The 26,005-nt window shown below is 55.0% G+C and overlaps 1 protein-coding gene across 3 annotated transcripts in view; it reads left to right on the top strand.

Moving 5' to 3' along the window:
• MLPH (melanophilin) overlaps positions 1–26,005 on the top strand; it is a 42,198-nt gene that overhangs the window by 1,781 nt on the left and 14,412 nt on the right. For 2 of the 3 annotated variants that reach the window (XM_073876750.1, XM_073876743.1), the window contains exons 2-8: positions 4,712–4,842; positions 19,460–19,681; positions 19,833–19,945; positions 21,121–21,159; positions 22,592–22,695; positions 23,895–24,011; positions 25,129–25,330. In XM_073876750.1, the coding sequence (XP_073732851.1) occupies positions 4,733–4,842; positions 19,460–19,681; positions 19,833–19,945; positions 21,121–21,159; positions 22,592–22,695; positions 23,895–24,011; positions 25,129–25,330 (907 nt within the window). In that variant the 5' untranslated portion in view covers positions 4,712–4,732. The remainder of the gene's footprint in view (positions 1–4,711; positions 4,843–19,459; positions 19,682–19,832; positions 19,946–21,120; positions 21,160–22,591; positions 22,696–23,894; positions 24,012–25,128; positions 25,331–26,005) is intronic. The other variant, XM_073876747.1, reaches the window with a different exon arrangement.

Below are 26,005 nucleotides of genomic sequence, written 5' to 3'. Positions count from 1 at the left end.
CGTCCTGCAGCCTCACCCCAGGACCCGCTCTTGCTGTGGACCCTGGGGCTGAGGCCTTAGCTGCACATGCAGAAACTATGTCCGTGTGTAGATGAGCATCACCAGCAACCGCCCTGAGACCTGAGAGAGCAGAGAGAATGGGCGGGAGGTGGGGGCAAGCTACAGAGTGCACACCCAGTGCCGTTGCTGCTAGAGCCTGGGGCACCTCGAGCAGGGGTCCGGGGAAGCTTCTGGGTGGAAATGCTCTCATTTTGCCACTGACAAGGGCTGGGGCTTTGGTTGCTCCTAATGAGCAGCAAGCCTTGGCCACAGAAATAGCCACACCGGCCAGCGCAGAGGGTGGTGTTCGAGAAACAGCCACCAGGGTTACAGAGCAACCCACAGGTGGCACATCCGCCTTCCCCCAGGAACGTGCCCGCGCCTCTATCAGCAAGAGCACCTATCAGCCTCGACTCTGAGTCAGAGAGCATTCCTGCCTCCTTTGTGAGTTGGGCATTTCATGAGAAACTTTGACTTGCTTCCCAGTTTTATTTGCTCAGGCGGGTGACCACTTGTAATCACCACTGTTCCAAGGCTCGGAGGGCAGCTGACCCAAGAGGTGGGTCGAGCCAAGTGTCATGTAGGAGGAGCCACTGCCCACACTTCACCTGAACTTGACCAGACTGTGAACTCAGTTCTTTAACAGATAAACACAACACACCATCGAAATTCAGTGTTGTGCATCTGGGAGATCCATTTTATAAAACCCGTTCCACTGTCTTTGCAACTCGTTAATCTCCATGTCATCCTTGCTTTTCTCCATTACAGCTATGAAACAATCAGGGAGGGCTAACCGTCTCGGAGATTAAAAATGTGATTAAATCTGAGCAGTGGAACGGGCGAAATTGAAAGCATTTCATACAGGAACCTCATGACTTGGAGCCTGGTGGAGACAGCCCTCCCCCCGACACGAACTGGGAGGTTCCCCCAGGCGGGGGCAGGGACAGAAGCATGCTCTCCCGTGACTGTCGAGGGTGGAGGGGTTCCAGGGGCGGATCGGGGTCTCGGGGAGCAAGCACAGTGTGTAGTGATGGGAGACTGATAATTGGCTGAAGGGCTGTCCACTCCATGAGCCCATGTGGGTCCCACGGTGTGGCTGTACCTGGCACACGGGCCCCCATCAGCGTACCAGCCCGAGGCAAGCCAGAGGGGGTGCCCAGCAAAGCCTCCCCAAGATGCCAGTGACTTTTGGTCAAGTCAAAAGTATTCTCCATTCAATTTAAGGTTACTTTTCAAAGATAGTTTTCAAAAAGCCCTAAAAGCATCTTCATGTCCTTAATTCACTAAGTGGGAAGATTCGGTCACAGTAGATAAAGACCTGGGTCTTGGGCCATTGTCTCTCAACCCCTGGCTGTGCTGGGAGCCTCGCCACCCCCCACCCCGCAGCATGGCACAGCCTCCTACGGGCGACTCTGACCTTCGGAATCCCTCTTCCTTCCTTCCTTCCTCTCCCTCTACCCCCGAAGTTGGGTCGGAGCTAAACATAAACACTAGCGTAAAATTTTCAGGTGACGTTGAACTGCTTGGTTTGGCTGTGTCAGATGCATCTTTTTCACCATCGAGATCATGTCAGTTCTGGCTTTATTAAACAGAGCATAGCGAACAAGGTTCACTTTCCGTAATAACCCAGCATCATGATCAGAACTTCCAAGAGGGAGCTAAGCCATGGAGCCAGTTTCTGTAGAAGCAAGTGGGGCCGCCGCCTGCTGCCCTCGGCCTGCTGGTCTCCCCTGTTTACATCTCAGCCTATTTCTGAGGGGCTCACCCCCTCCTGGCAGGCACCCCCTCGCCAGAGGTGCCCAGACCCTCCAGGTCCAGCATGCATCTGGTCCCCGGGGCCTTGGTGGTCTTTGCTGTCCAAGCTGGGAAACCAAGAAGCCCTCCTTATGAGCAAGAAGCTTCCAAGAGAAGGAACAGTCTGGAAGGGAACCCTGGGGGGGGGGGGGGGGGAGACACACGCATGTTCTCAGCCTCGGGGGGCGGTTCTGATGGCTAGCAGCCTTCCCATCCATCGCTTACCCGCCACTAGGCTATCATGGTAAAAAGAGAATACTAGTTTCCTTTTGTTTGGCTTCTCTCACGCCCACCCCTCACCATCTAAGATTCTTAAAGGAAGCCTGGAATTGTGTCCCTTTGGAGAGGAGATGGTGCTAACTAGTCAGCTGATGCTCACAGCTCTTTCATCTGCTCTGAAAAGAGAACCTCAATGAATGTGCTTCTTAGGATACATTTTTTTTTTTTCAAAAATGGTTTAAGAAAAATGAACAAACCCCAGTCATTCATCAAAAAAGAACTTTTTCTTCCAATTTTTAAAAACCAGAAATCATGTATTCTAGGAGAACAGCAACAGTGAATTTGGTTTTAACACTTTCTTGTCCAAAATCTAAATTCAGCTGTCAATGAAAATAGTTTGAATGACTCTGGCCCATTGAGGCAACTTCGGAATGCATCGTTCACGGTCAGCATCGTGCTTGAAGGGGGAAATACTGAGGGTTTGGTGCAAAAAATATTAAGAAATTATTTTTCACCGATTTAAGGCAGAAGTCAGGGAATACTTTCGTCGAGGGCCACTGGACCTCGGAGGAAATTTTCATTGTAGATGGTATGTGGATACCGCCCTGAAAAGGTCACTTGTCATAATTGACCCCTTGTGAAACAAATCAGAGTCCATCCCCGGCCCAGAGCAAGTTTTGTTGACATCTCCGTGACGAACGCTTGAATGGTCAGCAGAACTGGAAGAGAGATGCTCCCCAGAACTCAGAAGCAAAATCAAGTCTTTCGTGGGCTTGAGGAATTCCCAGGGAGCACAGACAGATGGGACCCCTGCTCTGACGTTCCTGAGAAACGGATTTCAGTCCTCCGTGAAGACTTGTTGAAGTCACCCAGTGGTTCTCAAACTCTCTTGCCCACGGCACAACTGTCACCCAAACCGCATCTTCCCCTGAGCCTTGGTGCCCAGAGGAGAGCTGGCGTGGGTGTAGCCGCCTCGTCCTCGGGCCGAGGGGCTCCCGTGTGCAGCCTTGTAGGGGACCAGAGCACTGGGAGCACGGAACAGTACCTGCTATGTACCAGGAAAAACACAAAGTCTCTGTCCCTCCTGGAGCTTGACAGGGACGGATGTGACCACAGCAGTCACACCAGAAGGGGCAAAGAAATGTTCAAAGGATGGGCATGGTGGGGTGAGCAGGGTGGTCCCCTCTGGGCAGCACCCCCAACCCCGTGTGCTCGAATCCCCGGGCAAAGACCTCCCTCATGTGGTGATGCCTCAATGTTGTACCCAGAGTAACGGCAGCCTCGGCATCTGTGAGGCCCGTGTACCTTCTCTGTGATCCTCATTCTCTGCTCAGCCAACCCCTTCTCTGTCCCTGTCCTGCTTCACTAGAGCTTTGCTGCTCAGAGGGGTCCTGGGACCGGCGACATCGGCCTACTCCAGTGTGAACACGACCCTATGGGAATCTCGTTGAAATATGAATTCTGAATCAGGAGGTCTGGGGCAGGGCCTGAGAATCTGCATTTCTAACAAGCTCCCAGGAAACGCTGCTGGTCCATGAGGCACACTTGTTTTGTTTTTAAGATTTTATTTATTTGAGAGAGAGAGCGAGAGAGCACAAGCGGGGGAGCAGCAGAGGCAGAGGGAGAAGCAGGCCCCCCGCTGAGCAGGGATCCAGACACGGGGCTTGATCCCAGGACCCCAGGATCGTGACCTGAGCTGAAGGCAGACGCTTCACCGACTGAGCCACCCAGGCGCCCCATACGAGGCAAACTGAATAGCATGCAGGGTTCTAAGGTTCTGCTTATCTTGGCTTTTGGCATTGGGATTTTCCTTTCTCTGTCCTTTTAACATGGACTGGGATCCGGTGTAATGTCTACAAACAGGGCATAAAATCACCTGAAGTCTGTCTTCCTGGCCAGCAGGTTACCTAGAAACGGGGCGTCACACAGTCGGGCCACTGTGTTAAGCAGTTGTATGACATCAGGATCTTGGAGGAGGGTGAGGCCTGGGCATCGGGGCGACCAATGTGCGCCCGGGCTCCAGAGCTCCCACAGCCAACCTCCCTTGGGTAAACCGAGCTCCCGCTGACGGTGCTGCCCACGGGCTTGGTAGCCCCTCCCTCATCTGCCGGCACTTTGGCCCCACCGTGGGAAGAATGCGCACGCCCCCCCGCCCCCCACAGACACAGTGACCTCGCAGGCATCACGCTGGGGCCACCGCTCAGCAGGCCAGGGCGTGCACCCGCGACTCCACAGCTTGACCAGGAATCTGGGGGGGATGTTGCCTCTTTTCGGCGGTGTTGCTTCCACCAAGGGTTCTAAGGCAAAAAGCCCATGGATGGAGCACATCTCCAGCATTTCCCCAGCATTTCTGGGGTTCCCACTGCAGAGCACGACCCTGGGACGGGGGAAAGTGGTGCGCCCCTAGATACTGACATCACCAGCGTTATCTCACAGTGGAGGGACAGCGGCCCCGTGGCTCAGTGTGTGAGTCCCAGGAGTGCAGGAATTTCACACATAAACCTGACACATTTCAGCTACACAAATCTGCTTAGTAAAGCCCTCTGCCCAGGTCCAGACAAACTGCCCGGGATCTCGGTGCATTCTGTTTTGCCTCTTTGTGGCTTAGGCACTGTCCACAGGCTTATGGGGTGACCACCAGTGATCTTGTCTTTTCCAGGTGTGATCCTGACAAGCAGAGATGGGGAGAAAACTGGATCTGTCCAAGCTCACGGACGAAGAGGCCAAGCACGTCTGGGAAGTGGTTCAGCGGGACTTTGATCTGAGAAGGAAAGAAGAGGAAAGACTGGAGTAAGTGTGGGGGGCCGAGCCCGCCCCTCCGGTGTCCTCCGCAGGGGCCTCGTGGGGCGCCCCGGGCGGGCAGACACCGGGAAGCATGGGTGCAGGACACCGGATGGGAAGCCGGCCGCTGGGAAACGTCCCGCTTTCTGGGCTCGGCTTCCTCCTAATTAAAGTGAGGGGACCTGACTTTCCAGCCTGCATTCATGTATCCCCTGAATAGTTTTATTTCCTCTTGACCCAGCTTCAGGGTCATGTTGTCTCCTGAGCCAGGTGATGCTTTGCCCATGACATGGTGAGCTAGAGGTGATAAAATAGGGAAACACCCAGAATGTTGGGATGGAGGGGTTTTAGGATCAAGGCTGGCTTTGTCTGTCCTTCCAGCGTGTTGGATGGCACCCATTCTTGAATGGGCGGCCATGGATGGAGCCAGCCCCCTCCACCATTATTTACCCCCCTACACTTGTAACGCTTAGCTGGGCACTGTGCTCCTTTCTGACCCTTTCTTGGTGTCCGTGGCAGCTGGTAGATCTATTGAGAAGGAGACCCTGGAGCAAAGATTCATGGAGGAGGGGGCAGGCACTCCAGGCGGAAGCAGAGAGGAGGTAGGAGAGGAGTGGGATGCCAGCTGTGAGGGTCCTCAATAGGACTCGGACCTTCGGAGTCCCAGCCGCCGTCAGGCAGGGGAACAGTGAGACCTGGCTTCTGCCCCGCAAGCCGTGGGCTCCGAGAAAAGAGGGTGGAGCCTCAAGTCTGCCCACAACCGGTCGTGCGGGTACCACGGGCGACTCAGGGTCGTGGCCGGAGTAGCTGGGAGGATGGGTTGTCGCTGCCTCCCCTGGGGAGGGCGAGGTGGAGCAGGTTTGGGGGAACCAGGAAAGGGTTCAGACACGTCGCGGTTAGGTTGCCTGTGGGCCGTCACGTGGACAAGTGAACACACATGTGCTGCCGGGAGCTCAGGAGGGAGTGTGGAGCTGTCACCAGTAGATGGTATTTGTATGAGTTTCCTGGCGCGGCTATGCAATAATCACCGTGAATTCAGCGGCTTACGACGCGTCCGTTTCTCATGGTTCTGGAGGTCGGAAGTCTTCAGATCAAGGTGTCAGCAGGCCTGAGTTCCTTCGCGAAGCTCCGGGGAGGAATCTGTCCGTGCCTTTCCCAGCTGCCAGAGGCGCCCCCGCTCCCTGGCGCCCGGCCCTGCCTCTGTCCCCAGGGCGGCCAGCCTGGCATCCAGCCCTCACTCCGCTTCCGTCCTCCTCCCTCTGCGCCTTGTAAGGACCCGTGATGACACTGGGCCCGCCCAGATCATCCAGGGTGACCTCCCGCCTCAACATCCTTAACTTAATCACATCTGCAGGGGCCCCTTTGCCAGGTGAGGTGACATAGTTACAGGTCCCGGGAACCAGGAACGTAGGACAGTTTTCACGTGCGAGGAGCGTTATTCGACTGACCCCAGTGTGTCATCACCAGGCAGGAGGAGACCCCTGCAGGAGGGAGTCCAGAGAGAGAAAGATGGGGCCCCCAGGGAGACAGAGAAGGACCAGCGGTGAGGGGAGCTCTGGGTCCCAACACAGAACAAAGTCCATAACAATGGACAAGCCGCTAAGAGAGACAGGCGTGGTTCTGGCAGGCGACCCCGGTGTCAGCGGGGAGGGGTCCAGGTCGGTGCCGCCGAGGCCTCCCGCTGCCCCCTGCCCCGCCCCACCCCCACCTTTCTGCCGTGGGCTCCTAGTCACCCCCTGGGTTTGGTCATGAAGCCGCTACCACCCTGCTGGCCTGTGGGGACTGCCAGACCCTAAGGCGCCCCCTCGAGACCTCACACTGGAGCCCACAGGAGGCCTTGACCTGACCCGACCTCCAGGTCCCAAGCGGGGGCCAGAGCTGCCCGCCCGGCACTCCGCCCCTGCTCCCTCTGCTTCTGATGAGCCCACTTCTCCACATGGTGAAGCCCCTCCCTCTTTCCCTTCTTCCTGTGAACCCTCCAGTGCCCTCTCTTACCCACAGCAGCTTGCTTGCCTTGGCCGTGGCCGCCAGGCCCTGCCAAGGGCCACGAGCTCGTGCCAGCAAAGGCAGCCTAGCCTTCCCGCTTGACAGCACCCCCTTCCCCGGGGATGGACCAGACCCTGCCTCCAGGCAACCCAGCGGTTGTCGACTTTTATTTTAAGTATATATAGAAACACGGAGATAAATGGGAAGGAGGGGACCCCAGCTCTCAGGAAGCAGAGGGAGGACCACCTGGGCCAGGTCCCAAGAGGCAGCCTCTTTCCCAGAGACCCTTGAGCTGGGCTGCTCTGCCTTCATCTAGACAGCTGAAGCGGTCTCGCAGAAATCTGTTTCTTGCGTGAAGGTGAGTCCCTTCTGACATCCGTCATTCCCTATTGTCATATTCCTTGGGTCGTTTCACATTGCCAAGAGGAGACAGGCCCAGCTGACCTCTCGATGCTGTTGGAGACGGAAGGCTCCTACAAGGATGCGGACCGTGACTCCCCCGGTCCTGTGTGCAGCCTGTGGCCCAGGCCAGGCCCCCGGGGCCAGTTATGATCAGGGTGCCCCCCTCATTCAGCAGCTTCTGATGCTGTCTGCTCAGAAAGGGCCAGTCATGGAAGTGGGAGGCGGGGGTGTGGGGGGATTGGCCCACTCTGCCATGTCTACTGGGCCTGCCATGTGCTTGGGGGTGGGCTTGTTAAATACCCGCTACCAGACCGGAGGAGGCTGTCCCGGGGGGTGTCAATGCCGTGCAGTGCTGTCCTGGCCCTGGAAATGCGAGCTGCCGAGAGGCTGTGGCACACGAACATTGAACCAAGCGCAGGGAAGCCCACTGGCCTTACCGTGACTGGTTCTTGCCATGCAGACAGGGCTCTAGCAGGTGATACGTTTGGGACGTAAAGAGTCATTCTGGGAGGGAGGTGGGAGGGAAGGGCTTTTACAGTTCTTACCATTTTTGATGGTTTCGTCTCTTGTTCACTGTGCTGTTAGTTAAATATTCAGCAAAAACTAAAGCTGCCTCTGACTGTGAGGAACCTTTTCTACAGTGTCCCCCCCGACCCCGGGCTGCCGCAGGACCCGGGCGTGTGGTCCCGAGGCACGAGGGTGGGAGTGATGAGCGCCAGGAGGTCAGGACGTGGGTTCAAGTCCAGCCCAGACAGGCAGCTTTGCTGCGAGAGGGCACGGCTCACACCAGCCTAAAAATAAAGACTCTGGGTTCTTGACACCAGACTTGGTTGACAGAGCAGCTGGCTAACTCAAGTTCTCTGCTCCGTGAACCAGTCATGGGCCAAGCGGAGAAATCGGTCATCCGGAGACCATGAGCTGGGTAGCCGTGTGACAAACCGGAGCAGCTCGGGAATCGCTCCGATGGGTTTCTGATGTCTTGGCCATCCTCCAAAAGGGACGCCAAATGGAAGGCTCGGCTCGAGGAACCTACCACAGTCACTGATGGAACTGAGTGAACGGGGAAGAAATTGTGAAACCAAGAAACACGTTCACTAAATGAAAAGAACTTTCCTATCCTGAATATGCATCAGGTGGACGCCATGTCTAGGCCCGATTCGCCCGGAGCAAATTTGCCAAGGGGGCAGTTAGCTAAACAACCAGCTCACCGAACATACCAGTTGGAAAACAGACAACAATGATATTTCTCTTAATATTTACAAGTTAACAGAAATGTGTATTAGGTGGATTTCTCCCCAGACGTGGAAGTGCCAGTCCTCTATAAAGGATGTTGGGACAGGGCCGGGGTAAAGACTCCAGCACCTGTTCCCAAGCTGTAGGAGCAACACATCTTTGGGTCTCCTCTGTCAAAGCACGTGACAAACGAGCTAGCCCAGATCCCTGATATTTGGGAGGAGAGGCAACACAGATGCCTTCCCTCCGAATTGACTGGAAGGAGTTTTCCTAGGTTCTAACTCATGAGTGGCAGGTACCACATAGAGAGCATCCTGAATGGGGGGCTTTCCTTGTAGGCTGTTTCAGGAAATGCACGAGAAGGAAGGGGGAGGCCGTGCCGTCTTTGGTGTGGCCCCAGGCACATAGAAATCTCTCCCTGCAGTTGGCGCGTGGGACCAGGGACTTGGGAGTGGGGTGTTTACCGTGCAGCGTGCCCTTTTATGCCTGGCTTCCCATCAGGATGTGATGCTGCGCTCCAAAGAATCAAAAATTCAAAGATACACAAAATTAGGATGTTAACAACCTTGGCATCAGTAAGTGCTTTAGGATGGATTTAACTTACTACCTGTTTCCTGCCATCGAGTCCTGAGCAGTGGCCTATATAATGAGGGCGTGTGTCTTGCTGTGGATGAACTTCGAGCCTGAAAGTCGGGCAGACCCTTGTGTGAGAGCATGGTCCTCTTTATGCCCGGTCTGCTACCTGGTGCAGGGCCTGGGCTGCGAGCCATCCCAGGTGCTAGGGAGACAAAACAGGATTATTTTGGGGCGCCTGGGTGGCTCGGTTGGTTAAGTATCTGCCTTCGGCTCAGGTCATGATCCCAGTGTCCTGGGATCTGCCTACATCCGCTCCCCGCTCAGCGGGGAGCCTGCTTCTCCCTCTGCCCCTCTTCCCTCTCGTGCTGTCTCTCATTCTCTCTCTCTCAAATAAATAAATAAAATCTTTAAAAAAAGTAGGATTATCTCAGTGACACAGAAGAGTGGTAGCATGCTATTTCTGATAATTTAGTTGAATAAAATGGAAATAAAAATACTTTCTTAACGTGATAAAAGTACCCCTCAAACAACAGTCATCAGGCTCTATTAACATCAGAAGCAAGAAAAGGATTTCTATCATCAGCACCCGTCACCACTAACTTAGCATTGTTCTTGATGTGCTGGCCAGTGCGGTTAGAGAAGATAGCAAAATAAATCCTGTGGTCAGGGAGATCCATAGCTATTATCTGCAGATGTGAAAACCCAAGGTAGTTCTCTGTAAAACCAAGAAAAAAGAGAATTTAGTAGCCTGGCTAATTACAAAAGAATATAAAAGAAACATCAGGGTCCTCTTTAAGCTTAGACATCAAAAATAATCCGTTAGAAAATAGATAGAAAAAAATTCTATTTACAATAAAAATATGAGGTACCCAGAAATATATACATATCATAAATGTGCGATAGCAGTATGAAGAATAGCACAAAACATTATGGAGCAACATTCGAAAATGTTAAGTAAATAGCAAGTGACACCATGTGCTCTAGATAGCAGAAGCCTCTTGCTGCCGGGGAATCGGTGAACCATAACCCTGGTCAAATTCCTGAGGCACTTTGGGGAGCATGAGAAAATGTTGCGGAAAAACAAAGTAAGGTAGGAGGGTTTAAATAAAAATAGTAAGAAGGGCTTTGTTCCAGGAGATAATTTACTTCAGTGCCACATTAACTAAAGTAAAGTGGTCCTTCACAGATGTCACCAATGAAACAACATGGAAAGGTCTAAAATACAACAAAGTATGTGTAACAATTTCTACTACAACAAAGGTAACATTTCATACCTGTTAGAAAGGTTAGTCTGGGGACAGTTGACCACCCGCAGGGGTGAGGGTTAATCTCAGATTTTTAATGGAAATGTTAAAAACGTAAAACACGTAACTAGGGATATTCCTGGGAGAGAATATAGATAAATATGTATAGAATCTTGAAGTAGAAGCACCTACATGTGGCAACACAGGCAGAAATCACAATAGAAGCTGTTCATAAGTATTGACCAAATAAATATGTACCTATGAAATTTAAAAGAAAATTTTCATTTTTGAAAAGAAGAAACAATGTAACAGAAAAGGCAAGCATTCCCATCCTTGATCTCTAAGGAGCTTCTTAAAATCAGAAAGATGTCGGTTTTCCAAATTAGAAAACCAAAAAAAAAAAAAAAACAATGAAATGGAAAAAGGATATGAACAGGAAATTCACCAAATAAGAAATGCCCTTGGCCAATAAACGTGAAGAAATAACTAAAAGAATAACAAGAGAAATACAAATTAATCAAAATATATCGTTTTCACGGATTTCCAAAGATGAATGAGAATCCCAGTAGTCAGCCCGGCCGCAGGGTGCAGGCAAATGCAAAAGGGCTGAAGAGAGGGATAAATTGGCCCTTTGCAGGGGCCAGTCGGGCCTAACGTAGCCAAAGCCCTAAACGGGTGCTCACCCTTTGAGCCAGCAAACTCTTTGCTAAAAGTCATGCTAAGGAGAGAAGCAAGAGAGGATATTCTGATCCAGCAAGGATCTTAAGAGCGAAGAACTAGAAAGACCCTAGTGTCCAAAATTACAAGCTTTCGCTAAGTAACCAACTTGAACCATGAATTCAACAGTGGATCACCTGGCGCCCATTAAAAATAAAGTTGTAGCAATAAATCTTCATGACCAGTCCTAAGGTATTAAGTGGAGAAAGCAGATTGTGAAAACGTATGGGTTTATGACATTTCACTTTTTAAAAATGCAGAGAAAGGTCTAGTAATAACAGAGGCTCTGCGCTCACTGAGCTTTTTCTTGCTCTGCTCCCCTGCACTCACGTCTGGGGGTCTAGCCCCTTCTGTTCCTTTTGCTGATCCTCCTGGACCCCCCGGTATTCACGTTCGGAGGGTCCAGGGCCCCCACCTCAGCTCTGCTCTGTGCACGCTCACTCCCTGGGGTATGCGCACCAGCACCGTGGTGCTGATGCCCCCTAGACCCGCCCTGCCTGGTGGAACGAGGAACTAAGCTACGTCTGCTCCCCAGGGTTGTGGCCAGTAGCCACCTGCACCTGTTGAGCCCTTGAAATGTGCCTGTCGCAACTGGGGAACCAACTTTGTCTTTTTTTTTCTCAGTGTAACTAACTTAAGTAGCCCCATGTGCCTCGTGGCTACCATATTGGATGGCGCGGGTCTAGAGAGCAGGTCCCAGTGTATGCCCTCGGCCGAGAACTGTGCTCAGAACCTGCGAAGCAGGTAGACAGATGACTGCGGAGCACGTCGGCCAGGGGTCTAACCAGTATCTCTAAGACAGCGCATCTAAGACAGGTCTGGATTCCCCCAAGGCCCCCACTTCCCCATCTTGGAATCAGCCTGGTTGCTGAGGTCAAGTGCTCAGGAATCACAGTCATTTCCACTCCTTCCCTCTCGTCCTACATTTCATGCCTCAACAAACCCTGTTGGCTCAGCCCTCAAGATAAATCCCGGCTGTGGCTGGCCAGCCACACAGAGCCACCCCGCTTCATGCCACACCATCTCTCTGCTGGACATCTCCCCAGGAGTGGCCCCCAGGAGTCACCTTTCCCGCAGGTCTCCCTATTGCACCCTCCTTCACAGTGCTCGTATCCCTTCTCAGACATCACCTCCTCAGAGAAGCCTCCCCAGATTGCCCTTTCTAAAAACAGCCACCACCGTCCCAACACTACTTCCTTCTGCTTATCCCGCTGGATCTCCCTCCGCGGCACTTAGGGCTCATCTAATATATGAGTCATGTACTTGTTGAGTAGAATCTGTCTCCCCGCCCATGTCTAAGCCCAGTGAGGACTCGGTTTTGTCACTAGCACCCAGAACAGTGCCTGACCATGGAAAGACTCCAAAGTGCACTTTGGATGTGCACTTGGGGGCTTTGTGTTACGTCATTTACTCCCTAGACAAGCTTGCCACGCGGCTGCTCTTCTTAGCCACATTTCCAGGAGAGGCCGCTGAGGATGGGCCAGGCTCCCCGGCTGTGAAGAACGTCCAGAAATGAATGGTTAACTGTGGGACTGTGTGGGGGAGGGGAGATCTTGCTGCGCGTCGGTTTGGCATATGGCTCCTCTCTGTGCTCAACATTCATCCTCGCTACTCGGCTGTTAAGGAGCCTTCGCTACTGAAAAGATAGGCGTGATTTTTTAATCTTTTTTTAATTTTTAATTTTTAATTTTAATTTAATTTTTTAATTTAATTTTAATTTTTTAATGTCTGTACATAAGTATAGACTAGCACCCAAGGAAACCACCTGGAAGGGAACATGCAGAGAATGACCCAGCTCTTTAACTCCCTCCATCTGGAGAAGAGCCGGGGCTACGGACACCTGCATCCTCGACCCGACGGCCGTGCGCAGCAGAGAGAGAGGCCAGCCTCCACCTGGCGTTCTGGAGGCCGTACGTACTCACTGCTGGTTTGCGGGCTGCCTCCTGGGCTCCAGTGAGGTCCCGAGTTTGCAGGGACTGCCGAGCTGCACCCCCATCTATGAAGGTAGCTTCTCAACTGCATCCGCGCTGGGAAGGATTGGGTAACCCCAAAGTGCAGGGGGAGCGAGAGAGCTCAGGCAGTGACTCATGCCCCTGGGCGAGGACAGAGCTCACCTAAACAGAACACCCTGTTTTCAAGGGCACAGCCCGAAAATCAAATATTAGCCCTGTGAGCCTTCCCCAGAAAGGCAAACAGGTGGACCTGTGGATTTGCAGTCTCTACAAACAGATGGGAGTTCCTGAAATGCTCTCTGAAAGCTCTCCCAGCGTGAGACGTGGGCAAACGCGGCGGGCGTTAGAAATACTGCTACCAAGGGATGTGAGGTCCCCCTAGCTGGGGGGCCGCGCGGGGCCTGGAGGGTAGGCTCAGCCGGAGGGTGCCCCCGGGGCTCCTGGGACACCAGGGCCCTCTGGCTCTCACAGCAGCAAACTGGTCAAACGTGTCCTGTTTGTCGTCCTGTGGTCAGTCTCCTCCAAGGGCTTCACAAAACGTTAGCAAGTTTCTGTTTCCTGTCATTATCCTTCCTGATATTTATTCATAGAGTCGGGACGTTAGATCCACATACTTGCTCTTCAGCTCTCCTTACGCTACGCTGTCCTTCAGTTGTGACTGACCATCCTGCCTAGTTTGGGCGCCGTGCTTTCAATGATTTAGCATCCTGATTCTGGGACTCATCAGTGCCTTTGGGCCCCAACGCCGCGTCCCTGGGGTCACGCCTGGGATTCCTCTCTCCGTCTGGAGCACATCTGCAGGTTATTTTCTCAGGAAGGGCACGGGCTGTGGAGTTGACCACTGGGAGTGAGATCTCCTCTTGCCCACGTTCCCTTCAGCACTCTGGCGGAACAATGCGCCCCCAAAGACGCCCACCTCCTGATCCCCCGAATCTGCGATTGGGTCGGCCATGTGCCGAAGGAGGATGTGCTTGCAGTTGCAGTGAAGGCTGCTGATCAGCGGGCCTGGACTTGGGGAGACGGTCCTGGGCCCCCCGGCTGGGCTCAGGGTGATCACAAGGGGCCCAGCAGGAGGAAGGAAGGGGGGAGGCAGGAGAGCGCTGTGAGGAGCACCCCACCAGCCGTGCTGGCTCTGAAGGTTAGAGGAAGGGGGGCCGCGGGCCAACGGTACGCCCTCGGGATGCTGGAAAGAGCAAGAGAACGGATTCTCCCCCAGAGCGTCCCAGAGGGATTACCGTCCTGCCAGCACCTCGATTTTGGCCCTGTGACTGCCACGTCGGACTTCTGACCTCCAGGGCCATCCGATGGAAAGGCGGTGTTATTTTAAGCCATGAAATGTGTGGGCATTTGCCAGAGCAGCAACGGGGAACTGCCGCTGGCCGCCAGCTTCCTCTCCCCGCCTCGCAGAGAGCCACCGGCCCGCCGGCTCGTGCTTCCCCCGAGCGAGCCCGCCGCATCCCAACCGAGCGCTGCGGGCCGTCCGCGTGTGTGCGGCCTGCAGTCCAGCAACTCCTGAAGACCCCGCTCCTTTTCTTCGCCTGCTTGGGAGAGGTTTCCTGTATTCTTCCAGTGATCACCGCTTCCGTGGCATGGTCAAAACTCAGAGCCACCCAAGCTGTGCCGAGAAGAGCAGCTCCTTAATTGCCCGTCTCAGGTTGCTCGTGGGTCCCCACCGCCTGAGCGGAACATGGCTGCAGCTTGTTGGTGTCTGGGTCCAACCCTCTGCTCGCTCACACCGACTCTTTATGGCCTCGTCTTGGCTTTCAGAGCCCCCCATCTCCACGCCCCCTGCTTCGGGCCCTCGGGGTGACAGAGTTGCTGGGGTCTTGGCTCCACACACTGCCCACTGGCTCCTTGCTGGTCCCCGAGACAGAGTAGAGGGTCAGGTCAGCTTCCCGAGTGAAGACCATCACTCGTGAATCGTCCTGGCCGGGCGCTGGGAGGGGCTAGCCCCCGCCCCTGAGATCCCTGACCCCAGCCATCGGCCTCTTCACCCCAACCCTGGACTTACAGTCCCCGGGCCTCTCAGCACCTCATGCTGTCTTCCAGGGGCAGGGTCTAAGGATCACCCGAGCAGAAGGCCTGATCCGAGCTCACGCCTCTTTCAGCAGCTGCTGGGGGCATGGGTGCCATGGCCACCGTGTGTTCCTCCCTAGCTGACCCTGGAGGGTGCGCCACCAACCCCTGGGTCCCGGGCTGTCCCCAGTACTCACACGTTTCCACTGTGCTTCCCTCAAGATCCCCCCTGAGGGGGGAGAGCAAGGACGCATGGGTCTGCCCCCTTCTCGTCGCCCCTAGCCCTCCTCCCTTCCGCACCCAGTCACGGCTGAGAGGGAACTTGCCTTCCCTGCCCTGTCCTCGCACCGGACCCGCCTCGTCCTGTGAGGTCCCTGAGCCTCTCTTGAGGACAGCGGGCATCTCCCCTCCACTCTGGGCTCGGGATGTTGGCACCCACCCCAGGGCCGGCTGGAAGTCAGCGGGCAGAGCACAGTGCTGTGGGTTTCTGATGCCAGGGCCGCCCCTCTGCTGAGCTTCTCCTCCATCTGTCCCTGATTTCACCGCCACCCCCTCTCCTCATTGCTCTCCCTTCAACCTTTGCTCTGTATCTGGGGCAGCAAACTTGCTCCAGAATCAGCTGTTCTCAAGCATTTTGGCCTCAGAGTCCCTTTACATTCTTAAATTACTGAGAACCACAAAGAGCTTATGTTCATATGGATTACGTATGTCAACATTGACCCTATCAGAAATTAAAACCAGGCATTTTAAAAAATACTCATTCATTCATTCATTGAAAAATAACAACCGTAAGCCCTTACATGCAATAAATGACGTTTTTATGAAACATAACTTTTCCTGAAGCAAGTGAGAAGACTGGCATGTTCTGTATTTTTGGAAATCCCTTCCACATCTGGTGTAACAGGAGATGGCTGAATTCTCGTTTTGGCTTCTGTTTTGAATGTATTGTAATATGTTGTTTTGGCGGAAGAATTTGAAGAAAATCTAGCCTCGTACCGATATGCAGTTGGAAAAATGGGGCATGTTTCAGTAGTCTTCCCAGATGATTTTTTTTAAGATTTTATTTATTTATTTAATAGAGTGAGTGAGAGAGCACAAGCAGAGGGAGCAGTAGAAGGAGAGGGAGAAGCAGACCCCCCGCCGAGCAGGGAGCCCAATGTGGGGCTCAATCCCAGAACCCCGGGACCATGACCCGAGCCGAAGGTAGACGCTCAACCATCTGAGCCACCCAGGCGCCCTCTTCCCAGATTGTGGACATTGTGCTTTGATACTACATGGGAACCCAGCAACTGGTGATTTCTTCAAGGTAGTTGCACGGTGGGATCTGAACGCATATCAGTGAACTAAAATCCATCGATCTGTCCTGCGCTCAAAGTGCATCTTGTATCCGTGTGAGGTTTTGTCACACCATATACAGTTTCTAAAGGGTGACACATTTCATTATATACCGAAAAAATCGCATTGATGACCGTCACGGCTGATCTCATCAGCAGCCTCTAAGTGATGGACACTGTCAAGCTCACGGTGGCAGACATAAATTTCCCAAGGTTCTTCTTCGTGCTCGAAAGCTTGAGTCTTGTCATGGGCCACAAATATCGTCCCTTGTTTTCCTCAAGGTGACGGGCTCACAGTGTTCCTTTCTAAAAGAATGTCTGGCAAACACCCCAGTCAGAATAGTTTATCTTCCAGTTGTGCTTTTAAGTAAAAATGATGCTTCGTGAAAAAAAGAAATTCTAGTTCATGTCAGAACTCCAGCAACTGGCTGCTTCCTTACATCGAGACCTCGGTGGTGCTTCAGGACGTAGCAGAAATGCTTTCAGGACGTGCTTCTCATTTCTTCACGTGGGACATTAAAAAGACATGGGCTCAAGGGTCAAGGTTAGTAAGTTGAGTAACTGTTATTGTAGCATCAAGGACATGCCTTGAATCAGGACACACTTCATCAAAGACATGGTCTTTGCCTTTGTGACAAATACCGCAAAGACTACTGGTCCGGTTTGTACCTCTGCCTTGACCCATGCCAAGGTCCTAGCTGTTTGGCCGCCATTGCTTCTCCACGAGCACAGGAGAAATAACATCTTGGAGAAGAGAGAGAACATCTCAGCATTGTTACTGAAATAGTTTTGACCTTGTGGAGCCTCTTAAAGGGTCTTGAGAACCTCCAGAGGTCCCTGGACCACACCTGGAGAATCACTGTTCTAAATCGTGGGACGTAATATGTACGGCGGTAATTCCGGCCCATTGTCAGTTTCCATCCCTTCCCGTCTTTTTCTGGACCATCTCTCCTCCACCTCAGTGAGCATAGCCTAGCCTGTGGTCTTTCCATCTCAGCCTGGTTCCTTCTTTATCTCCTCCTCTCTCTTCATCCCAGTTAGTGCACCAAGCACGCTTGTTTCAAGTCTTCTGGTTCTGACAGTCGACCACATTCAGGGTGTCTTTTCTTCCTGGGGCTCACTTGAACTGATAGCTGCATGTTGGGCCTTTGCCTGCTGATGCCGCCATCGTGGAGTGACATCTGGTCGACCCAGTGTTTGCAACAGGCAGGGTGTGTGGATCGCTCCGGCCCCCCTCGCCTCTTCCCTGTGCGGCTCCAGGTGGGGGTTATTGCCCCTGAAATATGTCAGTGTCCAGCCGCCACCCACGCGGCTCTTATCTCAGATGACTTCCCGCCCCGGGATGCGGTGTGTATCCTACAGGTCCTCATCCTTCTTCCTGCTGGGCTGGGGTGTGGTTTTGCCTGGATGCAGAATGAGGGGCACTCACTGGTAGAGAGGTGAAGGGGTGGCCTCTAGATTTTCTGGCTGATGCAGATATTGTCTGAGGGGAAATGGAGGAGGTTAGGCCCTCCCCACCTGGCTCCAAGTGCCTACGCTCCCGGGCTCGGGGCAAGGATGTCAGCGCAGCTTTATCCGTGGATGACAGCTCCCCACCCCCCCGGATTGCTGCCAGCACAAGGCCATGTTTTCTTGGTTGTCCAAGCTGAGATGAGAGTTTCGTTTGTGGGCCCGAGTTCCAGAGGGTTTGAACAACGAGCGGGGAGCGGGAAATCAGTGAAGTGCAATCAACGCCACTTAAAACCGGGAGTAGTGTTCCAGAGCTTTCTAGAGGTGCTGCCTCGTCTCCCGCCTCCACCACGCTCTGGGGTGTGCCCTTCAGAAACCACAGGCGCCGAGTTCCTACAGGACAGTGGCATCCAGGGTCTGTCACTAAGAATGGAGTTAAGTGGATCTCATCAAAAACCAAAAATATTGCATTTTGCAGACATTCTTAAAATCCAGAACGGGTGGAATGTGTCCATGATGTGGAGGGGACATTTCCCAGTCGGTTCAATTTGGCGAGCCCACCAGGAAGGTCTGGGGGGAATGTGGTTTTCCCGGGACATCCTAGTGCTGGATGTTTCCTGCGCCGGACACCCTCCAAACCAGACCATCGCAGCCTTGCTCTGTGGGAACAAACGGGCGGGGTGGGGGGGGGGGGCAGCTCAGCTTTCTCCCCTGCTGGAAGGGACCCAAAACTGTTTGCAAGGAGATGCCTCCCGTCTTTGTCCCCAGGACACTTGTGGCCCCCTGGGGAGAGTGCAGTGACCCATCACTTTCTCAGTAGGGTGCCAGCCCAACCCCCACTTGCCTAGTGTCATCCTCTGCCCAGAGCCCTTAGCTCAGGCCAGCGTGCAGAGCAGGGCCTTATAGAGAGGAGCACAGCCTTGCCCTTGTAATGAGCTTTAGCTCTGCCTTCTCTGTGGTTTCTGTGGCAGCTCTGACCAGCCCGTGAACCACCTGGATTTCTCTCTCTTCTCTAACCTCCTCTTAAACAATTAGAGTGGGCAACAGATTGGGGTTGGGAGTAACCATGTGACCTTACCAGGTGCTCCCCCAGGACCCTAGCTGGTCCTGGCCCTGCTGGGCTCCCCAGAGCCACCAGCCTCACCCCCTCCAAGGAAGGTGACTGCAAGCCCGCCCTCATCTGGTGAAACGGGGTGCTGGAACACAGTCTCTGAGCTCTGCGCTGTGCATCAGAAAAGTTCCAGGCTCCGTCTCAAAGCTAGAGTTCCCTCTTCTCTCCATTCTGAGTTAGGTGGTGCGCGCAAGCGGTGACAACAGTCCCAGCCTGTGATTCTGAGACTTGATGGGTCGTGGCCCTTTGGCACTGGATGAAAGTCACAGGCATGCAGCTTGGAAAAACGTACGATTGTAAAAAGTCACGGAAATGTTTAAATACAACTTCATTTCTATAAAAATATGGTGTTTCAATTCCAGCCTACCCAGACTGCACATTTGACCCCAATTTGCTGGGCTTCCCACTTGGGAAAGAGTGGGAGTGTGGAGGTGGCTCTGCAGATGGTGACGGCTGCCTGGGGGTGCCTCGACCCGTTTTCTGTATATGAGAAAGTTCCTGTGTGTGTGTGTGTGTGTCGCACACACATGTGTGCAAACATTTAAAACCTGTTGCAAAAATAAGGCAGGTGTCTCATAGATTCCTTGTTTCTGATATTTTCCTAAGGGGGTTGAAGGGCCGGATTAAGAAGGAGAGTTCCCAGAGGGAGCTGCTTGCGGACACGGCGCACCTGAATGAGACCCACTGTGCCCACTGCCTGCAGCCCTACCGGCTCCTTGGGACCCCCAAAAGGCAATGTCTGGACTGCCGCCTCTTCACCTGCCAAGACTGCAGCCACGCCCACCCTGAGGAGCAGGGCTGGCTCTGCGACCCCTGCCACCTGGCCAGGTGATCCACGGCCTGGTGTCCAAGGGACCCTGGGGTGCTGGGGCCCGATGTGTCCCCTCCCCCAACCCCGGTGGGGCTGGCTGAAGAAGGGTGGGCACGGACGTGCGCCACCCGGCACAGCGCCGCGGGCCTGAGCTCGGTGTCTCTGCAGGGTTGTGAAGATCGGCTCCCTGGAATGGTACCACCAGCACCTGAGAGCCCGCTTCAAGCGCTTTGGGAGCGCCAAAGTGATCCGCTCCCTGTGCGGACGGCTGCAGGGGGGAGGTGAGGAGCGCACCTCTCCCCGGGGTCACTTTTTGTTCCCATGCCTGTTTTGGGTTTCACGACCAAGCAGATCCTGTGGAATGGGTGTGTGCCCCTGTCAGTCCCTTTCGGGTGTTTTGTACGACGTTGGCCACTCTCTGGGTAGTGTGAATTTCTGCACACCCCCGGCCTGGCCCCCCGCGAAGTCCTGCATGCTGTTGACAGCCCCACTATTTGAAATCCTATTTTTCAAGGCTTCCTAGCAGGTTGAGAACTCATAGCTAAGGTCTCAAACTCAGTGGCAAGTCGAATAACCAGGTGCTGGTTAATACAACTTGTTCTTCAGGCCCTTCCTCCCTGGGTGTCTGATGTGGGGCCTAGATTTTCTCTTTTCAACAAACATTCCCTGTGCGTCTGATGGGCCGAGGGGTCCTCCTGCAGCTGGAGGAGCTGGTCTGGCCCCACCACAGGGCTCAAGGGTGAGAACCACAGGGAGCAGGGCGGAAAGCCACACCACAAAGTGTTTAAGAATCTCGACCCCAAAGGCGGCCCTGTTCCCAGAGGCCACGTTGGAACCCCTGAGGACCTGACCTTGCTCTGGGAGGTGCCGATTCCAGGGACCAGGTGGGCTCAGGAGTCTGTGTTGTGTGAAAGGCTGTGGGGATCGTGATGCCCAGCCAGGGTCCAGAGCTGCTGGGCCAACACCAACCAACCGGCTCCTGCCCGTTTCAAAGTTGTCACCACCGAGGACCACAAGGTGGCGCTGTGGGGCAACAGGAACCCCGACTCCCAGCCGCTCCACCTGGGCCCCTGGGTTCCGTGTTCTGGGGTGATGCCCAGGCTGAATTCTCCTTGCAGGGCGCCTGGAAGACAGAGGGCGCAGGGAAGGAAAGTTCCATGTTTGTTTTCAAGTAGACAAACTGAAAAAATAGAAATGACTGAAGTCACTGTTTTGAAGCCTGGCCAGCCAGGGCCAAGGGCAGACTGGTCAGCTGGGGTGAGGGTGGCGGGCGGCCCGGGTCTTCTCCGGGTGAACCTGCAGAGCAATGGGGGTTTTTCCGAGGCCCCCACAGCAGGACGGGCAGACGCTGCGGGAGGCGGTTATCCTAGGCTGGGAAGGAAATGAGAGGAAACCCGTCCTCAAGCACGGTCTCGGGAGGATGTCTTTCTCCCCAGTGCCTTTCCTCTGGTTCCAGGTTCACCTGACGGAGCGCGAAGCTCACCTGACATCCACAGTAAGTCCTTGGTGCTCACAGGGGTTCGTTCGTGTTTCTTTCCACCTCCCTGCCAAGAGCGGCTGAGAACTCTCTCCCGTGTCAGGAGCAGGGGACATCCTTTGGGCTTGCTCTTGAGAGATGGCTTAGTATCTCTCAAACTGCTGTCCCAAGTGGAGAGAGATGGAAGGAGTCCATAACCAAAAGGGGCACAGAGCTCCTGTTCCTGTTCAGTCCTGGCGGCAGCTCACTGACAGGCCACGTGCACACATGCACACCCACACACACACATGCACACACAGGCGTGCGCCCCGGGCCTCCGGGAGCCATGCCCACATTCCCTCGGTGCAGGTAGAGGTCAGCTCAGTGTCTTCTGTCTGGTGGTTTGGGGTGAATTTCCTCAAGACTCACTGTCCAGAGAATGAAAATAATCACCCAGCCTGCCCGCTGCATGGGTCCGAGTTCGGGGGGTACAGAAGGGCTTACAGAGCACATTCAAGCCCAGGAAATGCCGTGCTTGTTCACACTTGAGACCTCCCCCCACCCAAAGGCACAGGGAGTGAGGGCCTGGGCGCGGGCTGGGGGTGTGCAGGGGCAGTATGTGCAGGCCCACCCCCACAGCCCATGCTCCCCCAGTGCAGGAGTGGCCTCGTGGCCCCGAGGGAAGGCCGATGATCCATGCTCTAAAACCCCAGAGCCCATTGCCTGGACCCCTCTGGTGACCTAAAGGAGAACAGGGGCCAGGCCAGTGGGAGAGCAGAGGGAAGAGGCTGTGATGGGGCCACCTGGGTGCTCAGGTGAGGCAGGGGGCCTGGGGGGCAGAGAAAGGAGGGGCGGGAGCCCTGGGGCTGAGGCTCACCTCCTTCCCAGCTATGTCTGCAGCCTGCATGTAAGCACATGAAATGACTGTAAGTAAAGCAGTTTGTTTGAGAAAACATGACTTTGCCCTTGGTCTCCTTCACCCACCACAAGGCCGGGGATACAGATTGCCCAAGAAACAGTCCATGAACAGAGGGTGAATGCCTATAGGCGTGACCCTTGACAAAATTGATGCAGAGTAATAGTTTTCTGCTGGGATTCAGACCGAGTCTGACTGATGCTTGGATAGGTCTTTGGAAAGCCAGCAGATGGCCTTGCCTGAATGTGTCACAGTGGGTGGATGGATGGATATGTGCATGCACAATGAATGAATGAGTAGATGGAAGGATGGATGGAGAATGGATGGATGGATGGATGGAGAATGGATGAGTGAATGGATGGAGAATGGATGAATGAGTGGGTAGGTAGATGGATGAAGAGTAGGTAGATAGGTGGGTGGGTGGGTAGATGGGTGAACGGACAGGTGGTAGATGGGCGGGTTGGATGGTTGGATGGGTAGGTGAGTTGGGTGGATGGATGGTTTGCCCCCAGTCTGCTTCACCCTGGGTTGAATCATGTGCGTGGTCCATTGCAGGTGGGCCTGAGCCAAGCCTTGGTGAGGGAAGTGGAGAGAGTGAGCAGACAGATGAGGATGGAGAACTGGACATAGTGGCCCGGGCCCAGCCCGTTGGCAGCAAGGTAAGTCTTCCCCAGTCACCTCTGCCCCTGCCCCTCCCCCAGCTGGAGCCGGGGGTTCTGATGTCCTAAGAATCTCAGTACTCTCCTGGACTCTACGCGTTCCCGCAGCGTGAGCACAAAGACCCTGCCTCTTTGCCGTGCCCGGACAGTCTCTGAGACACTGAGCACCAAAGAGGATCATGCTTTCAGCCCCTGGTGTCACCATAAGAAACCCCAAAGCAAGCTGTGGGGGAGACAGAGCCTGCAGGCAAGCCTGCCTGACCCGTCCAGTCAGGGTCCTGGGGGCAGGCTCGTGAGGTTGTGAGGGCAGGCAGGGGTCCCAGAGGGCGCCCGCTGTCCTCCAAGGTGGCCTTGGCATCTTTCAGGGAAGTGAACCCCTTTAGACTGCCCTCTGTGAACATTTTACTTTTCTTCATAGCCAGCCATGAGCCTTGCTTTTATTAGTGTTTATTTCCGTCTTTACTTATTTTGTAACTTATTTTTGGTGATCAACAAGCAGAGTATGCCCCGGGGTTTTGCGGGGGGATGACGGAAGGAGAGCAGGTTGGGGCGGGGGGCACAAGGAGTTTAGTTGGAGACCCCGGGAGGAGGCCAGCGTCCTTGAGATTCGACACCGGCCAGGTCTCTGGCCAGTCTACAGTGAGAAAGTTGTATTCCTGCCACTCAGTGAGCTTAAAGAATACTAGCCAGTGTCTGGAACATTCCCTGTACAGTACCTTTAAAGGATCAAGATTCTCATGAGGGAGGATTTCATCTGAACAACATGGAGCTCTCCCCCACCTCGTGGCCTCGCTGTGGGTGCCCCTCATTTGCCTGAACTCCCCCTGCCGACACCTCCCAAGGGTACCTGTCAGCCCTAGAGAAGACTGCCCGTCCTCCCCACCCCTCATCCCAAGGCTGCAGTGCTCCGGGACCTGTGTCCTTAGCACATCTGAGCAGCCATAGGCCCCTCGGGCTGAGCAGGTGTTTCCTTCTGCTCTAAGAGATGCTGAGGATGCAGCTCTTGCAGGGGATTCGGAGGGGGAGCCCTCTGGGCCCCTTGAAGCTGCCTTCGAGCTCCTTCGGGTTTGTTTCTAGTGCAGGAGGTGGATGTGCCCCTGGAGGCACCCACCCTGCTGCCCGGGGCTGAGACGCCCCTGGTCGTCTCTGTCAAGCTGACCCCGACTCTCCTCCTCTTGCCCACATCTGCCCCTGCTAAGAAAAAGCGCCTCTCCATTCACGACTTGGACTTTGAGGCAGACTCCGATGACTCTACTTGGTCTGGCAGTCACCCCCCATATTCGTCCCCAGTCCCAGCGGCCACAGACAGCCTACAGGTCAGTGGGCTCTGGTTTCTGCCCCCGTCCTTCCCGGGATAACCTGAGCGACAGGTACTCAGGCCCCAGGTGGGGGACAGCACTCCAGGAAAGGGTGCGATGGCCATAGCAGGCATCAGGGCATGACAGGCCAGGGGAGAGTTGGGGTGGGGGCACAGGATCCAGAAGCTCCCACACTCCCCATCTCTGCAGAGATGGGTCTGGCAGCTTGGAGAAGGGGAGTGCGGGATGGGAACCCAGGCTGGACAAATGAGGGGCCAGGGATCCGGGCCGGCTGCTTGTCCCAGAAGTAAGGCTTCTACCCTGTGATTCAGGAGGGCAGGCCAGGGAACCGGCGTCTGCCCTGGACTCGGGGCCCGACCTGTGCCTGGGCGTCCGACTGGTGGGTCCAGGCCAGAGCGGGGGCAGGGATGCCTCTGCCCAGGCTGATCCACAGACCACTTTGGAGGGAGGACAGCAGGGCAGCGGGCTGGCACTGCAGTGGTCTTTGGGCCACAAGCCTGCTCCTGCTGCAAGACCAGCCCCTGCGGCCTCCGGGGCCTGAGGACTGCTTCCTTCCTGCCCCCCTCAAGCTGGGGCATGTGGCTTCCAGAAGACCTCAGCGCCTTGTTTCCTTGGGGACGAGGGCACAACAGCGAGAACCCTCTGCCAGCCCGAGGAAGGGTAGAGGAGGAAGTGCTGGGGTTGCAGCCGAGGGGCCCCCCGGGAGCCCTGCCCACACCCCCTCTTCCCTTTCTGGGAGTATTAAGGTGCATGCAGTTAGAACAATGCCCCCCCCAAAAAAATAACTTCCCCATCCACCTCCTCAGGGCTTCAGTCTCTAGGTGGGTCGGAGCCCCCAAGACTGTCAGATGTGTTCCCTTGTACGATGAGTGGCTCAGGGTCTCAGGAGCCCCAGCCTTCCACGGACACACAATACAGAGTAGGCAGTAAATGGCTTTCAGCAGGATTTCTGGAAGTAAAGGGAACTGAATTGCAAGGGGCCAGAGCTGAGGGGTGTCTGGCGTTTGCTCATTGATGTCTGGAAACCCTCCAGACTGGGGTGGAAAGACCCACGTGCCGGGGAGCTGTAAGACCTAGTGATACGTCACGCACCTGGCCGGTCCCGTGTGCGCAGGCCTTCACGGATCAACCCCATGCAGAGGACACCTCCCCGGAGGCCACAGTCCTGGAGGAGGCCAGTGTCAGCGCCTCTGGGTGCCATCCCTGTCCAGAAGAGCAGACGGACGGCCCCGCACCTGAGCGACAGGACACCCTCACTGAGCTCTACATCCCTGGAGGGTCGTGCACGACAGCCCCACGGACTCCTGCCACAGCCGGTAGGTCCGTTGATGGGCTCTGCGTGAGGGAAGGGGTCCATGGAAAACCCGTCCACTGCCCTGATTTGTGCAGACATCCTGGCCGATTGATAGCAACCCCTTCCTTCACCGCATTGTCCGGCATGTGCGGTCCTGGTAGACGCCATCCACACCCCTCCCCGCCCCCCAGGCTGGGTGCTGCTCTTGTTAACACTCAGAAGTCCCAGCATTAGCGCCTCAGCGGCCACACAGCTCGCTACCGGCTGTAGGGAGGGTACTGAGCCGGCTTGGGGTAGGGACATGCAGGTGTCCCTGAAATGATTGGGATCACTGGTCACCTGGGCCAACCATCCTGATCAAAGGACAGGGCAGGTCCAAGCCTGGGGACTGAGGCTGTACCTGGGGACCCATAATACACTTGGGGACGGACGGTGCACTTGGGGACGGGCGGTGCACTTAGGGACGGACGGTGCACTTGGGGACGGACGGTGCACTTAAGGACGGACGGTGCACTTGGGGACGGACGGTGCACTTGGGGACGGACGGTGCACTTAGGGACGGACAGTGCACTTGGGGACGGGCGGTGCACTTGGGGACGGACGGTGCACTTGGGGACGGACGGTGCACTTGGGGACGGGCGGTGCACTTAGGGACGGACGGTGCACTTGGGGACGGACGGTGCACTTGGGGACGGAC

This window comes from Callorhinus ursinus, unplaced genomic scaffold (genome assembly GCF_003265705.2).
Source record: "Callorhinus ursinus isolate GAN/ISIS: 27379988/994484 unplaced genomic scaffold, GSC_fseal_2.0 scaffold2, whole genome shotgun sequence".
Classification (NCBI taxonomy): domain Eukaryota; kingdom Metazoa; phylum Chordata; class Mammalia; order Carnivora; family Otariidae; genus Callorhinus; species Callorhinus ursinus.
The sequence above is the reverse complement of the archived record's forward strand: the minus strand, read 5'-3'. Positions and strand labels throughout refer to the sequence as shown.